This window comes from Vipera ursinii (genome assembly GCF_947247035.1).
Source record: "Vipera ursinii genome assembly, chromosome: 3".
NCBI classification, from domain to species: Eukaryota; Metazoa; Chordata; class Lepidosauria; order Squamata; family Viperidae; genus Vipera; species Vipera ursinii.
In genome coordinates this window covers 120,967,704-120,985,451 of record NC_139516.1, presented here as the reverse complement: position 1 = coordinate 120,985,451, position 17,748 = coordinate 120,967,704, and the positions used below count along the sequence as shown (strand labels likewise).

Below are 17,748 nucleotides of genomic sequence, written 5' to 3'. Positions count from 1 at the left end.
TCTCCAGCGTGCCCTATGCCGACCTCCTTGCAAAACTAAAGGTGCACTTTACTCCCCGAAGGTCCGAACTTTTTTGGCGGCGCATCTTCGAGAAGAGAAATCAGAGACCGGGGGAGTCCATACAGAAATTCGTCGCTGCCGTTAGGGAAGCCGCAGTTCGTTGCAAATACGATAATTTAGAAATTAGGATTCGGGACAGAGTTGTGCTAGGCTTACGCGATGAACAATTACAAAACAGAATAATCGCCAAACCTACTGGCGATTTACAGGAAGTGCTCGACGAACTCCTAACGTATGAGTCAACCGGGTATCGCGACCCCCCCCGCAGTAGCATGGCGACAGCACCTGAAATTAACCAAGAGGGCTATGTGGACTGCGGGGAGGTGGATCAGCAGTGGGAGGAAGAGATCGCCGAAGTCTCCAGGCGATTTGGGAAGATGGCACCCAGACAACTTAGAAGCGAAGGGGCCGAACCCGGCCGCCGGCAACAACCCGCAACACCGCAGAGACCACCGACCGGGGCACAACGACCGTGGCGGGACACAGCAACCAGACCGCGCGACAACAACACCCAGAACCGATGCGGCAGCTGTGGCGGCAACCATCCCCGCGCTTCCTGCCGATTCCGCACCGCCAAGTGCAGGGCTTGTGGCAAGACCGGCCACATCCAGGCCATCTGCAGAAACCGCGTCCGGGACTCCCGTCTGAATGAAGTCGATGTGTGGCCAGAGGGTAAGGTAACCCCCAATGTTAGTGGCAAGGAGACCCCTAGATCCCGGGCGAAAGTTTCAAACCCAGGGGAGGTGGCCCGAGTCAATCGCAAAAGGCAGGGAAGGGGGCACAATTTTCCGGACGGAAAATTAAAAATCACAGTCCTTCTGCAAGGGGTTCCTTGCAGAATGGAAATCGACTCTGGGGCTTCAGTGTCGATAATTTCCACTGAAACCCTGGAAAAAATTGAACAACTAAGTGGAAAAAGAATTCCACTTAGCCCAACAAATATTCAACTAATGGACTTTCAAAAAAGTCCAATAATCGTAAAGGGAAAGACCAGCCTTAGAGTTAATTTTAAGGGATTTAAGGGGGTCTTAGATGTGGTAGTTACGGAGGGGAATATGACTAGCTTAATAGGGCTTAATTGGTTTCCTGCCCTGGGAATTTGGATAGGGGGAATAAATTCTGTGATTAGAAATAAGACCCTCGAATCCGTCTGCAAAGAATTTGCAGACGTATTCGATGGATCTCTAGGCAAGTACAAAGGGCCCCCCATTAATTTTAACCTAGACCCCTCAGTAAATCCAATCAGGCTAAAGGCCCGGAGGGTACCTTTTGCCTTAAAAGAAAAAATCGAGGCCGAGCTCGACCGGCTTGTAGGCCTCGGAGTTTTAGAACCTGTTGAGGGCGGTTTATGGGAGACGCCGATCGTCACACCCCTCAAACCCAATGGGGATGTGAGGATCTGCGCCGACTATAAAGCGACCCTCAACATTGGAATGAAAAAGCATGCTTACCCGGTCCCGACGGTGAAGCAGGTCCTCGCCACGATCCAGGACGCCGCCATCTTCGCCAAGCTCGACTTGGCGCATGCGTACTTACAGCTGACTGTTTCTAAAGAGGCTGCAGAGGCGCAAACAATTGTTACCCACAAGGGGGCGTTCCGAGTCCACAGACTGCAATTTGGGATTGCAGCTGCTCCAGGCATCTTCCAAGAAGTGATGGAGAGGACCTTAAAGGGCATACCTGGAGTATGCCCTTACTTTGATGATGTCCTAATAGCTGGAAAAGATGAAGGAATGTTAATAGAGCGGCTGGAACAGGTACTGGGTAGATTTAGAAAGGCTGGATTAAAATTAAAAAAGGAAAAATGTAGCATAGGGGTTAAATCCACTGATTTTTTGGGGTTCAGGATTGACAAAAGCGGAGTCCACCCTACCCCTGAAAAAATTAAAGCAATAAAAGGGGCTCCTGAACCTAGGAACAAGGCTGAGCTACAGGCCTTCCTAGGCTTGGTAAATTTTTATCACACTTTTGTGCCACATAAGGCTGCCATTGCAGAACCACTGCACAGGCTTTTAGATAAGAAGACCCCTTGGCATTGGCAAAACAAGCACAAAGTGAGTTTCCAGACCTTAAAAGATATCCTTTCCAGTAGCTCAACTGTTACCCACTTTTTAGAAAATAGACCAATCTACCTGGCGTGCGATGCTTCGCCTTATGGCGTTGGGGCAGTAATCAGCCATTTAGACACCCAAGGAATGCAAAGACCCATTGCTTATTACTCCCGCACACTAACCAAGGCAGAGCGGAACTATGCTCAAATTGACCGGGAAGCTTTAGCCATAGTGGCAGGAGTTAAAAAGTTCCACGACTACCTGTATGGCAGGAACTTTACAATACTGACAGACCACAAACCCCTGCTGGGACTGTTTACCACAGATAAACAGACTCCCCAAATTATGTCTCCCAGGATGCTGAGATGGTCCATTTTCCTCTCAGCATATTCATTTTCCCTCCAATACCGACCAGGTAAAGACATGGGTCATGCAGACGCTCTTAGCAGATTGCCCCTTAGCACAACAGAGGAGGACCCTGCCCCAGTGGGACAAGTAATGTCCCTACAAGATATTCCTGATCTGCCCCTAACTGCTAAAGACATAGCTGAGGCAACCAATAAGGACCCCATCTTAAGGAGAGTAATGGCCTGGGTCATGAGCGGTTGGCCCAACGCCAACCCAGACGTAAAATACAGTCCATTTTTCCGAAGGAAGGATGAACTATCAGTTCATATGGGTTGCTTACTTTGGGGAACTCGTGTAGTAATCCCAGGAATCCACAAATCAGCTATTCTATTTGAATTGCATGAGGGACACCCTGGAATAGTAAGGATGAAGGCCCTAGCTAGGAGTCACTTGTGGTGGCCTGGATTGGACCAAGACATTGAGGAATGCGTTGCCAATTGCCATCTGTGCCAACGTTCCAGGCCTGAACAACAACACATCCGCACACATAAATGGGAGCTAGCTAGGAATCCTTGGTCCAGGATTCATATTGACTTCGCTGGACCTTTCCAGGGGTTAACGTTCCTTGTAGTGGTCGACAGCTACTCTAGATGGCTAGAAGTAGTACCGGTCAGTTCAGTAACAGCAGGCAGAACAATACAGGCATTAAGGGGCCTCTTTGCCACTCACGGGTTGCCGGATTTAATAGTGTCTGATAACGGGCCACAATTCACATCTATTGAATTTCAGGATTTCCTCAAGGCCAACTCGATTAAGCATAAGACTTCTGCACCCTTCCACCCCTCCACCAACGGATTGGCTGAAAGGAATGTGAGGACCACGAAGGACGCGCTTAAAAGAATCATTCGAGGTGACTGGCATCAGAGGCTAGCTGAGTTCTTGTTGGCTCAACACACAACCCCTTGTTCGGCTACAGGGAAAAGTCCAGCTGAAATGAGGTGGGGAAGAAAAATCTTGACCAAGTTGGACAGACTACACCCCGACCGTCTCCAACCAAACAGTGAATTAGACATTCCTAACAGAACATTTGAAGTGGGGGACTTGATTTGGGCCAGGAACTACGCCCAAGGGGATAAATGGATTCCTGGGGTGGTAACTGAAATCTTAGGTCCCCTATCATACATCATTGAGGGGGAAGGGAATAGGGTCTGTAAAAGACACATAGACCAGCTGAGGAAAAGATCTAGTGGGTGTGTGCCAGCTGAGGGGGACCAAAGCTCAGTTAGGGCAAACAGTACAGATAACATTAGGCCTGAAAGTGGTGTAGTGGTGGGGCAAGATGACATATTTCCTGATGCCCATCAACAACAATTCAGTCCAATTGATTGGGAAATACCCCTGCGAAGTAGGCCAGTGACAACTGAATCCCAAACACAACCTAATACACAAGGCAGTACATCTGAAGCCAGTAACCCTGAGCCCAGGTCTAGCAGTAACCAGCATAGTAACCAGCAGCCAAGCAGTCAACCAGGAAGTAGGGTCCCTAGCAGCCAAAGTAACAGATACCCTTCTAGAATACATAGGCCACCAAAATACCTAATGGACTTTGTAAAGAAATGACACCAACTGGGGGGTAAGGGGTGTTGTGTATGTAAATAGTTAGCAATAAGCCATAAAAGATATTGCAAACACTGTGCAGCTTTGCAAGGTTTAAAGCGGGAAAATAAGGTGCAATCATTGGACGCCACAACCAAGAGCGGGAAAACAGACTGTTTGTATTGGTTACAGTTCAAACGCTTTCTCTATAAAAGGGTTGCAACATTTGACATTTGACAGTTGACTTTGTGTATTCAATAAACTCGTTCAGTGTTAACTACTCTGAGTCCTCGTCAATTCGAACCAAACAGTGTATGTGCATGTTGGAAGTAAGCAAGAATTCAGCATGTTACAATAAAAAAAATAACGTAACTTCTTTTAAAAACTGGTTGAAAACCTTAACAATTATTTTAATTAAGGTGCTTTCAAAGAATTGCTAAAGACTGCACATATTGTTGTTGTAGTCATTGTTCTAATCAAAAATTAGCCTTCATAAAGTAGTAGGGTAAAAATAATTGTTAATCTTTTCTGGGAAAATTTATTTTAATCTTTGGCTTTAATAATATGATACGCTATATTAACATTTTGTAAAAAATAGTTGAATAACAAAGTAACACTAGGCTAATGGATAAATATAAACATTAGTTCATCAGGTGCAGGAATGGACAGAATCAAGGTAGGCAGATATAGAGCAAACATTCCACACTCATAGTTTTAAAAAACTAGAAAATAGCAACAAAAAGTATGTGTCTTTTTAGTGTGCAAAGTATCTGCAATATCTGAGATTACTGTAATAGAGTAAAATTTTAGTGGGATTTCCTATTCCTCAAATTCCATTCAATTTGTATTGATTCCCAACTAAGGGGAATAATTTCCACCCAAAGGAACAAATGGATTTCCATTTCAAAAGGCAATAATAAACTGAGTAATTCAAGATAACATTGCCAGTAAAAACAATTGTGTAAACATATTACAATGAATAAAACTTCAAATGAAGAGAGAAGTCTAATAAGCAGAAAAGTGTTACATTCATTTCACTTACATTATCTGCTCAAAATTCAATTGTTGATTCCAACTTTCACATATGATACCTTTGAAATTGAACTTTCTTTATTACAGGTAGTCCTCAACTTACAACCATTTGTTTAGTAACCCTTGAAATTACAATAGCACTGACATAAGTGACTTATGACCGGTCCTCAAACTTACAACTTTCACAGCACCCCCACTGTCACCTGAGCAAAATTTGAGTGCTTGGGAACCTGCATCTATTTAAAATGGTTGCAATGTCCTGGGATCAGGTGATCACCATCTGTGACCTTCCCTGCAGTGATTCACTTAACAATCATGGCAAAAAAGGTCATAAAACTGGGAGCAACTCATTTAACAAACATCTTGCTCAGAAATGAAAATTCTGGTCTCAGTTGGAGTCATACGTTGAGGATTACCTGTATAGACTTTGACCTCCATTACAAAAAAAAGGAAAAGAAATTTCTATAAAAAGGTAAAGGTTCCCCCGCACATGCGTGTTCGTCATTTCCAACTCTAGGGGCCGGTGCTCATCTCCGTTTCAAAGCCGAAGAGCCAGTGCTTGTCCGAGGACGTCTCCGTGGTCATGTGGCCGCCATGACTAGATGCCAAAGGCACACGGAACGCTGTTACCTTCCCACCGTAGTGGTCCCTATTTTTCTACTTGCATTTTTACGTGCTTTCGAACTGCTAGGTTGGCAGAAGCTGGGACGAGTAACAGGCGCTCACTTTGTTACGTGGCACTCGGGATTCGACCTGCCAAACTGCCGACCTTCTGATCGACAAGCTCAGCGTCCTAACCCACTGAGCCACCGCGTCCCTCTAAATTGTTATAGAAAACCTTATTACTCCAGAAAATATCATGCAACAATAGAATAGCAAGCTAAGTCAAACTTTTGCCCATTTGTATGGCTTAATGAAGGTATTTTGTAACCCAGAATGTGTGTGAAGAGTTAACACCCTTTAAAAAATACAGGAATATAAAATGTACCTGTATGACCCCCAAATCTGGAAACAATTGTGGAGAGCAAATGAGTGAAATAATTGTGAATTGGGATATCATTTAAGGGTCGTGTAGGAATACATGGGCAAGAGTTTCTACCTCCCAAGAATCTGATTTTATCCTCTCTTAAATATTCTTAGGCTGCAATTTCATCATTTCCCCCCGCCCCTACTTTTAGCCAGACTGGTCAGATTAGATTTCTTTTTAGTCAAGCAAAAGTAAATCAGTAGTTGAGATGATTCAACTTAATGTTATAAGTTGCTATAATGTTATATTCATTTGTTACTGAAAAGTATACTTGCTGTCGCAGGTTGAATACATGTAGGTTATCCTTGGGTTACAGTGGCAAATGTGATTGGAATTACTCTGAATTACTCTTGCTAAGCAATGCACTCATAATGCCACATCAGATGGCCATTTTGCTTAGCAACAGCCCTGATTACCATTGTTAAGTACTGTTTGGGTTTTTACGTGAGGATCTTGTGATACTGACTTCCTGCTGGCTTCCACCTTGACACTGCTTGACATCCTTCAATTCTAAGTTTGATTTTTTCCCTTTTCTGATCCAAGCTCTGTAGTGTCAAACTACCAGTCTGTAGTCTTCCTTTATTAACCTGACAATCAGAATTGCTATATAGTCTTACTGGCAGGTAATTCTGAAACCCTGGGCGCCAATGAGGACAGTGTAGGTAGCACAGATGGACCAAAGCAAAACCTTGTAAATAAAACAGTCAAAAAACAGTTAAAGTATCTACTGTTTGACCACGTATTACTGAGTTAATGCACTAAAAAAAAGTGAGGATTCAATGAATATCTGTTTTATTTAACTGTGACTGAACTTCATAATGTAACATAGTAAAACTTTTAATTTTAAGGTATTTGAAGTATTGCATGCTATTATGTGAAATGTTACATCAGATCAATTATTCAGAGAGTTCTGGAAACAGTTGGTTTTGTTATTTAGGGGTAAAATTGGAATTATTGACTGAAGAAGGAGTTCCAGTTATCTGTAATCATCATAGCAATTATATTTTTGTTCGCTTATGGGAATACCCCTAGTAACTTCAGAATCCCATTCAAAATCTATGACCAGAAAAGACACAGTCCTTGGAAAAAAGGAACAATGATGATCAAGGATTATTTAACGACATTCAGCACCTTCAAAATCAAAGCAGTTCTGTCAGTGATGCTTCCTTTAGGCAATAAGAACTTCATTTCTTTATCACACCATTTTCACCTTTAATCTTGGCTGTTCTACATACAAGTATGGAAACTTCATTAAAATGTTCCTGTGCAGGATCTTTTATATTTGGTGGCCACTGTGAGGTTTAGCCAACAAAAAGAATACTTTTAATATACTGGCAGTGTTTGAACTGTTATTTGATGGTTGTGAGGGTTTTGTCTCTCTGTGTGTGTGTGTGTGTGCGCGCCTTCTAGTCAGTCTTGACTCCAGGTGATTGTCTGGACAAGTCCCCACAGTTTTCTTAGCAAAATTTCAAAAGTGCCATTCCCTCTTTCCTGGGGCTGAGAGAGATTGACTGGTCCCAGGTCACCCAACTGGCTTTGTACTTATGTCAGGACTAGAACTTACAGCCTCTTGGTTTCTAGCCTGATTCCTAATCACAGCACCAAACAGTTGCTTTATAATTGTCTATTATCTTGTAATTTTGGTTATGTTTTTATTTATTTCTATGGAGAACACTTTCTTAAGTAACATTAGGGAAGCAAAAAATATCTACCCTTTGTAAAAAGAACAACCCCCCCCCCCTGACAAAACAGTTTTTTTGTGTTTGTTTTTAAATAAAGGGTCAATAATTTTTCTTCCATAGTGTTATTTAAGAAACTGTTCTCTGTAGAAATAAATAAAAAATATAGACAGAAATAGTATCACACATTGTACTGTGAGACCAATTATTTACTTACCAGTTTTATGGCTTTTATAATCTGAGATTATGTATTAATTCTGATGATTTCCAAAAGTGCTGCTTTGCTGCTTTAATCCTATGCATACTAAGTGTTCGTCTATTTTCATCATTAGTATCTGAAAATGGGTAGCTTTTTAAAATATATATCTCTTAGTTGGATTAGATTCAATATAGCAAATCTGAGGGCTACCTCAGAAGGGCTACCGCAAATAACAATTATCTCTGTCAGTAAAAAAGGAAGAAGAGCTTTGCATTTTTGCTTTTCCTTTCCAGTATCCCTTTTTAATTTATCCTACATTTTCCTATCATCTGAGAAAGAAGATATAATTATTAATGCTGCTTGTTAATTAGAAGTATACATGTTCCAGAAATGCTTAGGAAAATGTGCTTCAGCCCTTAGAGAGGGCTAGCACATCTGTGCTGTTTGTTAAAACGGTCTGGTTTTTTTTCTTAGTTTTGTGATTGAAAAAAGGATGCGGGTGCTTTAAGAGTCACATTAATGAGTTAAAGTCTTAATGCTATCACATCTTTTTATAGACTCACAGGGGAAAAAAGGTAGGTTGTTTCTAAATGAATGCGGATGTGCAGCAAATTCCCAAGTACTTATTTCAGATTATTTTTGGAGCATGTACAATCTTAACAATTACAACAGCATTTTGCTGAAAAACAAAAGTGACATTTTTAGAATGAGTTCTGCTTAAATAACTCTATTTGAAAACAATTTTTCTAAACTCAGGGTTGAGATATTTTATTTTCAGGAGAGTTTGTTTCCACTGAAGTGTTAACTGCGTCAAAGACAATTTTGTCAAAAAAAAATTAAGAGCTGAACTTAGTTTTTAATAGAATTAATGTTCATTTGCTCAGCTGTGAGCTGGGTAAGTTATGTCTTTGGTCTATTGGTAAGAGTAAGTTAAATCTGAAGAGGAACTGTGTCCAAAGAAGATACATTTCCAGCTGGGATCTGTAATTGAAATTTTAAAAGAGGGGGCAGTCCTTATTAGGTCATTCACATTTATGAACAATACAGATAAAATCCCTAATGAATTGGCAGGAATATTCAATTTTGCTTGTACTTGGCAAGCATGCTTATTCTGGCAGAAGCCTCTGCCTTTCTCTTGAGTCTGAAAAAGGCCCAGGCTATTTCTCTGACCTCACACTTAGTTGTGGTTACAGTTGTTTAAACAATAGGACTTTTTTTTCAGCTCCCCAAGGGATTCCAAAGTAAGCACAGGATCAGAGACAGACACACCCTTCTATGGGTTTCGAAAAAGGCAGACATATTTGTGCTGAATCTGTCTTTTAGTCTGCCATGTCCTACATTTTAAATGGAAAATATCATTTGCAGAACACATATTTAGCAAAATAATTTCCATATATAAAAATGGCTCAAAATGCTTAAACTTTTGAAGAGGTGCACCTAGTATGCTATTTCAAACCATGAAAAGGGACTTATCTAGGAATGCAAAGCAATCAGCCTGCTTGCTATCAGAATACATGCACCCGTTATTTTTATTTAAGATGTAGGATTGAGCAGTGGGCTGGCAAATAGCAAGGGGGATTTCTGAAGAGAAATGTCTAACAGTTCCCTCTCTGTATGTGTGTGTGTGTGTGTGTGTACACATATACATATATATGTCTGTACTTTTGCTGTCTGTACTTTTCGAAACCTCATTCATGCTTTGGGAAGCCGTTCCTGGCTTAGCAGGAAGAACCTGATAAGATAGTAGGGATTGACAGTCATTTTCTACTGTGAATTTTACTATTGCCTTTAAAAAAAAGATTTATGGATTTTGGCACCAGAATGCTCAGACAGCATCTGCCAAATAGATAATTCTTCTATAGGTGTGAGCCTCAAATCTGTACAGGTAGTCCTCAACTTACAACACTTCGTGTAGTGACCATTCAAAATTGCAACGGCATTGAAAAAGGTGACTTACGACCATTTTCGTACTTATGACCTATATTGGCCCACCTCTACAGTCACATATGATTTACATTCGGATGCTTGACATCTAGTTCATATTTATGGCGGTTACAATGTCATCTGATCATCTTTTGCGACCTTCTGACAAGCAAAGTCAACAGGGAAGCCGGATTCATTTAACAACTGTGTTACTAATTTAACAACTGCACTGATTCACTTAACGGCTTTGGCAAGAAAAGTCGTAAAGTGGGGCTAAACACACTTAACAAATTTCTCACTTGGCAACATAAATTCTGTGCTCAGTTGTACTGCTAAATGTATTTATATCTCTTTGGAGATAGAAATAAATTAAAAATTGCTGTCATCTGTTTTTGGAGTGGACACAAAAACAAACCAGTTTCCACTGGGATTGATTGGTTAGAATTGGTCAAGAGTACTCTATGTGAAGCTAACTTATGATTTAATCACCACACTTGAATGACACTAAATAAACAAAACATTACACAACAATTAACATTTGAATGACATTAACAATGTGTATATATATATATAAGGGACGCGGTGGCTCAGTGGGTTAGGACGCTGAGCTTGTCGATCAGAAGGTCGGCAGTTTGGCGGGTCGAATCCCGAGTGCCGCGTAACAGAGTGAGCACCTGTTACTCGTCCCAGCTTCTGCCAACCTAGCAGTTCGAAAGCACGTAAAAATGCAAGTAGAAAAATAGGGACCACTACGGTGGGAAGGTAACAGCGTTCCGTGCGCCTTTGGTGTCTAGTCATGCTGGCCACATGACCACGGAGATGTCCTCGGACAAGCGCTGGCTCTTCGGCTTTGAAACGGAGATGAGCACCGGCCCCTAGAGTCGGAAACGACTAGCACGTATGTGCGGGGGAACCTTTACCTTTATATATATATATTTACTTTAATTCAGTGTCTGTGCTGTTATATTTAATGTTTATCTTGGAAGGGCTTCCACTATTAGGGCTTTGGTTGGGTGGCACTGATTTCTTTTCTGTAGTCCTTGAAGAACCTTTACTCGCATCAGAATGAGCCCACTTAGGGGAGGTCTTTCCCAAATTAAAACTGTAAGGAGAAAAAAATGAAGGTACAGATATTTTAAAAAAGAAAACTAAACTTAATTTTAGAACAACATATTTTAAAATGTTTGGATTTTTTTCCCTGAATTTCTGTAGGGTGTCCTTACTTTTTAATATTTATTGGTCTTATATTTTAAGACCAATTGACTTATTTAAGAACATAATTCACCTAACGCTTTGTGAGTTTTTAAAAATGTTGATGTTGAGTATGTGGGGAGTTGATCTGATCACATCTACATGTGCAGATGGGCTACAACAAAACCTTTCAGATATTTATGACATTTTCTTTCTTTTTGATGGTATGAGTTGTTCAGAGTAGCGATGTTTCCTCAGAAGTTTGCAAGAAGGGGCTGGATAGCCAGTTCTCAGGAATGTTAAATAGTAGATTTCTTATAACTGCAAACTAGATGACCTTTAGCACACATTCCTCTTCTTTGATTAACAATTTTTTATTTACCGTACTTAGTCAGATGATTAATTCTGATTGATTTTATGGCATCCAATTGTTGTTGGCTCTTAACAGCCCCATAGATTGCGGTAGGGGGCTGTTTCTGAGTCGTATCAGCAAAGAACATCAAGTGTGTATGCTAAAAATATGTATATCTCCCAGGAGGATCACATAAGTTGTGAAGGTCATCTCATTGCCTAGTTCAGACTGCCGGCCCACGGGCCGGATACATCATAGCAAAACTGCGCCCACCCCATTGCCGGCAATGGCAAAAAAAGTCATGATACGTCGCGACACATCACGTGACTTTGCAAGTTTGACACCCCTGGCCTAGTTAAAGCAAGCAGAAATCTATTCTTGGGCAGTAGTGATATAGGAAGATGCCGGATGCAGCAAAGACTTACTATTCATACTAAATAGAAGAAGAAGGCAACGGTAAATAACTCTTGGATTTTTACCAAGAAGACCACATAGATAGACCAAATGTAGTCACATAAATGAATTATAATCTTTTCAAGAATTAGCTGAGCTTGATTGTGCTTAACAGCTGAATCCTGATGTGGCCAGGCAGATGCTGCCACCTGCTGAAAAGTTCTGTGAAGGCTATAACTAAGCATTAAATGAAGCTGTTTCCAAAGTCAGTGAGACTCCCATCTGGGATATATGGCCACACGCTGATCTTAAAAAAATTAAATAGCATCTCATCTGTTTAGAATGTGAATCCAAGACCACTAGGTAAACCCAGGGTTATAGGTTAGCCTGGGAAATAAAAAAAATACACAAAAAGACATTAGCAAACAATTTCTGTAATCTTGATGGGAAAATTTCATGAACGTGGTATCAGGATTCAACCTTGACTCAGAGGAATGTTTGTCTTATAAGAGTGAAGGGAGGAGCTAGGCTTGGTAACAAATGTAGACATTTGGTGATATATGGAATTATGCAAACATTTTTGTGATGGAAAAGAAAAAGGATATTTGGTCTTGATTAAGTTGACTGATGTAATGTTCTGTTCAAGTTGTTCACTATATAAACTACACCTGATTGCATTTGGCATACAAGCGATAGGTCAACTTGGTTCAGTTAGGTGTGGCTTTCATATTTGAAATACTGTGCCAAAGAACTTCTAAGCATCTGATTTATTTTATATGTTGTAAATGAATGCAGAAAAGGAACATTGTACAGAGGTTTTTATGATACTTCAAACACTTCAGAATTCTGAAGCATTTTTTATTTTACAGAGTATTGAAAAATTTGGTAAATAAACATTTTCAGTTAAAAATCATGAATATAACTGAAGACTAGCTTCATGAATTTTATATCTATATTTCGTGAACAGAAAGTCTCAGTCTGAAAATTTATGTTATAATAACTTTAAATAAAATAGTTACTTAATTTCTCGGTAACAAATCAAGATACTTCTCTCTGTATATTGCATATACTTTTGATAAATGAACTTGGAGAGGAAGAAATTTTAATTTCAATAAAAGCACTTTTTATTTAAAAAAAAACCTTATGTGAAACAGATTCCTTGGGCCTGTGGTATGTTGGTGTTGTGGGTAACATGTTGTGGACTGAAGTAATAGGATGTGACAAATCCTACCTTGACTATTCCTAGGCATATCTTGATTAAACCTTGATAATAATGTGGAAACTTCTTTTTCTTATCTTCAGGGCTAGAAGAATTATATGGATAACTTTTTGCTGTGTATATTCTGACATATTTTATTGTCACTAGATGTAAAAACGCTTAAATACAGTATTTAACAATGAAGTTAAGTATGTGATAGATTAAAAAATAAAACAAATTAGTACTAAACATTTCAAACTGAAAACACATGATAATTGAAGTCTTTATTTATGAAGCATTCTGTTGGGATAAAACAGTTTCCATGTTGGCAATATACGGCATGTTGTGAGATTATTAAATTTACATGACTTTGTCTTAAACAGATGGTGGCAGTAGCTACTTAATTCTGAAAGAAATATTTTTTAATTTACTAGTTATTAATGGCAAGATAAGTAAAGCATTCTCAGTTTTCCTCATGAAGCTTATGTGAGTGAATGATGTTTATTAGTTGATCCAAAGGTTCAGCAGATTAGAGCCTTCATGACAAATCTGGGTATGAAGTTTGCATTCAGAAGTAAGATGCCAGAAACATGAAAAGCTGCTCCAAAGATCTCATGAGTCTTTAATGAATGCTTCATCATTTGTAAACTTGCCAGCAGGACGTAGAGATAATTCTCCTTACTAGCAAATGGTCTTTTGAAGAAGCAAGCAGCCAGACGTTTTTCCCTCCCTTAATATTTTAAATTTTGTTAAAAGCATCTGAAGCTGACTGAGGGTTATCAGAATTCATACACTTTAATTGAAGAATATATAATTACCATTTTATTTCAGTTTATAAGATACAACATGTAAATAATCTGTAGAGCATAGGTATCTCTTCATATAAATATATATAATATATAATTGCCAAGCATAAAGAAATTACGGTATGCTTCTGAAATTCAGCAGCACACATTTCTCCCATGTTTAACTTCTTTTGCTTACTAAGCCTATTCTTTTTTTGGCATCTTGTATAATGTTGTGTACTTCAAAAAACAATACTATGATGGATTTTTATGTGTATGTGTATGATTAGGCAGCTATTAATGATAATTTTAATACATTGCAATATATATATATATATGTATATTTGTTTATAGAGCTCCTAGGTTATGTGTTATAAAAATGTTTTAGGTTCAATTTAGATGCTTTATTTTTACCTTTCAGCCATGGAAGAATTAATAGTTGAACTCCAGCTGTTTCTTCAACTTCTGGACCATGAATACTTGACATCTACGGTCAGGGAAAAGAAAGCAGTTTTAAATAACATTCTTCTAAGGATACAGGCAACAAAAGGTCAGTGTCATTCTCATACTGTTTACATTCATGATGCTCTAAAGCAACATGCAGAGATAGAAAGAAAGCAATCGAAATCCTCACCTCTGCCATCAGATATAGTGTTTCTGTATTTATGCAAAACACCTTAGAACTTTTTTGGGCTGTTTTACTGTCTCCCTATGAGGAGGTTCGGTGAGAGCTGCCTGAAAGATAGAGGAATGTCTTCATTACCATTTCATTCTTTTCTGTTTAAAGTATTGGACTAGGAGCAGGGAGAAACCCATTGCCTTTCTCTCAGGCCAACCTATTTCATAAGATCCTTGTGGGAAAAATGTGGAGGGGGGAAAACTATATATACACTGCCTTAGAATTCGGGCAGAAAGGCAAGATACTGTTCTGTACCAGCCTGCTACCGGCCCTGCAGAAAAGGCAGGGACAACCCGTTTTACAAGAAGGCAAGAGGCTGGAATTACACCTGCCAAATTTATTGCAACAAAAACAAACGGAACAAGACAAACCAAGAATTAGGAGCTTTAAGAAACATGAACTATCCAAGCAGTTGCCTTCAGCAAACCAGCCCTCCCCACACATTCCCCTTATATAGAGTTCAGGGCGTGGCTTCTCTCTGCCTCCTTCCAAGAAGCCCCATTGCCTTCCTCTGTTTACTCCTAATTGACTGCCTCCTGCGTCGGGCGTCCTTGAACAGGGCCAGCTGTGGGTCATCTTCATCCATGCTGTCAGGCTCACACAGCTGGGTCTCCGTGGTGGCCAAGTGGGAGGGGCCTGGCTGAGGGCTCTCATCAGCAAGATCTTCAACCCCCTCAGCAAGGTCTTCAACACCCCTCTCCTCTTCCTCTGAGTCGTCCGACCCAACTGCCGAACCCACAGGCTGACCCTGAATCACAACAGATACATAACTAACACACACACCCAAACAAATGCACTGGACCTTGTACTAGCTGGGAATTTGAGGAGTTATACCCAACAGCTCTGGTGGACATTAGACTGGGAAAGGCTGCCTTCTAATATAGATTAATGGTTTTGTGTATTGTGGAATAGTCCTTCTTTCCAGCTCTTGCTTTTCATTTGATGAGATATTCTGTTTTCTTTTTTTTCATTTTCATATGTACATATGTTTGCCTCATCCAATATTGTGGAAAGTTTTTCACTCCATCTAATATTTTCTGTTGTAAATGCATTTTTCCCTTTGTGTTAGACTTTGAGGTAAAAGAAAACGTACAGAGACAAGAGATTGCCATCAATTTACCTGCACCACCTCAGATGCCTTTGCCAGAAATCCCACAGCAATGGCTGGTAAGTCTGTCATAAGAGACCTCATTTCTCCTTTCTTCAGTTATTAAACCAAGCTACACATTCATCTGAGTTGGTTCCTTCTAAATTATGGTATAAAGAATGTTTCATTTATTTCAAGTAATTATTTAATTACAACCAAATATTAAGTTTAAGTTTATTGAATTTATATACCGCCCTTTTCCCCTAGGACTCAGGGCGGTTTACAAGGTATTTAAAAACGTCATTACAATACAAAAGTTAAAAACAATTAAAAATAATTAAATTTGATCCCTGAAAAATATAAAACCCCCAATTAAAAACTCTCAGCCTGGGCCGGAAAGCTCAAAGAGCCAGGTCTTCAGGTCCCGGCGGAATGAACGAAGGTCAGGGGCAGTCCTAAGCTCCACGGGCAGCTGGTTCCAAAGGGCAGGCGCACCCACTGAGAAGGCCCTCCCCCTGGGTGTTATCCGCCGGCAGTCTTTTATTCCATCACCAATTGATGTACTCATTCCAAATTCATTTAAGATCTCATTTAAATATTTAATATTTTGTTTATTTTATGAAAGGTTTCCGCAGATAAGTAGTTTTCTTTACAGAGTACTTACACAGGTTATTCATCTGGTGTGTTAGCTAGTCTCGCAGAAATAAATTTGCATGCAAAATGTTTTTCAAATTATAACTGGGTATGAGGTGATTATTTGTATTTATGTAGTTAGTAGTTATGTAAAGAAAGGTGAAGGTTTCCCCTAGCCAGTCATGTCTGACTTTAGGGAAGGGTGCTCATCTCTGTTTTTTTACCTGACAGCCAGCATTCTCTGAAGACATTTCCGTGGTCATGTAGCCAGCATGACTATACACCAAGGTGCACAGAACGCTGTTACCTTCCCACTTCCCTTGAAGTGTTACCTATTTATCTATTCGCATTTGCATGCTTTCGAACAGCTAGGTGGACAGAAGCTCACCCTGTTGGGCTGTCAGCTTTCCAGCTGACAAGCTCTGCCTCTCTAAACGCTGAGCCATCACGCTCCCAGCAGTTATGTATTATATGACATATCTGAGATTGATGCAAAATAATTATGTTTTATTTCCATTAGTTTATAATTGATAATTATTAGAATATAACTGATGATATTTTGCAGTATTTTAACAGTTAATATGAAATTATTTAAAAAGGTGATTTTCAGATTTTTCTACTTTTCAGGAATAATCTGTGTATCATATACCAAAGGGCTTTTAGCTATCTTCCAATACTGTAAAACAAACAAACAAGGAAGAATGATGGGCTCATTCTAAGCGTGCAAAGGTTCTCATTAGCAGAAGGTGGTGGCAGCGCGGACGTTTGCACTTTTAGAATGATTCAGAAAGAGAGGAAATGCTTTGACACCCTTGGCTGGTGCCTGCTTGGCTTTAGACTAAAAGTGGCCCTGTCCTAGGATACTGTGTAAAAACCACAATGAATCATAATTATTAAAATTGTTATTTTTAATTATTATTATTAAAATCTGGCCATTAGATCAGGGACAGGCAGCCTGTGATCTCTGGCTTAATGGTATGTGTGCCAAAACATGTTTCCCTCCATGCAACATCCTGGTTTGGCGGGAAAAAGAGAATCCAAAAGAGGAAGAAAGAAAAAGATAAAGGGGGGGGGAATGTAAGAGGAGGGAATGGTGTTTCTTAACCTCTTCTGAATCTTGAAGCACCCAACTTTTATTTCATCCCGATCTATTACACACCCTCCCCAAAAGATTACCTTAATGAATGTGGATCTTGATAGTATATACTCATGTTTTGAAATCACAAGTATTATTTGTAAATATTTTACATATATTTTCTTGGTCCCAGGCCTTTAATAAGTTTGTATGTATTCAGAAGAATGTGAACACACACACACACATACAGTAACAGCTCTTGGTATGCTAATCTTAATGTACAAAGGAGGGAGCAATATGTTTTGTTTGCATTATAATGTAAATGTATCCAGCTTGCATTTCATGAACCTGTATGTGAACAATAGCACAATTTCCCATAAATTTTGTGCTGCATTATGCAACCCAGAAATGCTTGTAGAAATGCATGTACAGGTGTTTTC

General features: G+C 39.7%; 1 protein-coding gene across 4 annotated transcripts in view; it reads left to right on the top strand.

Annotated features, from left to right (window-relative positions):
• AFAP1 (actin filament associated protein 1) overlaps positions 1 to 17,748 on the top strand; it is a 74,338-nt gene that overhangs the window by 1,697 nt on the left and 54,893 nt on the right. For all 4 annotated transcript variants that reach the window (XR_014491969.1, XM_083358334.1, XM_083358333.1 and 1 more), the window contains 2 exons: positions 14,256 to 14,384; positions 15,583 to 15,680. Coding sequence is in view for 3 of the 4 variants with exons in the window: in XM_083358334.1 (XP_083214460.1) it covers positions 14,258 to 14,384; positions 15,583 to 15,680 (225 nt within the window). In the remaining variant the exon portion in view is untranslated. Of the gene's footprint in view, positions 1 to 14,255; positions 14,385 to 15,582; positions 15,681 to 17,748 lie in introns of those variants that run through there.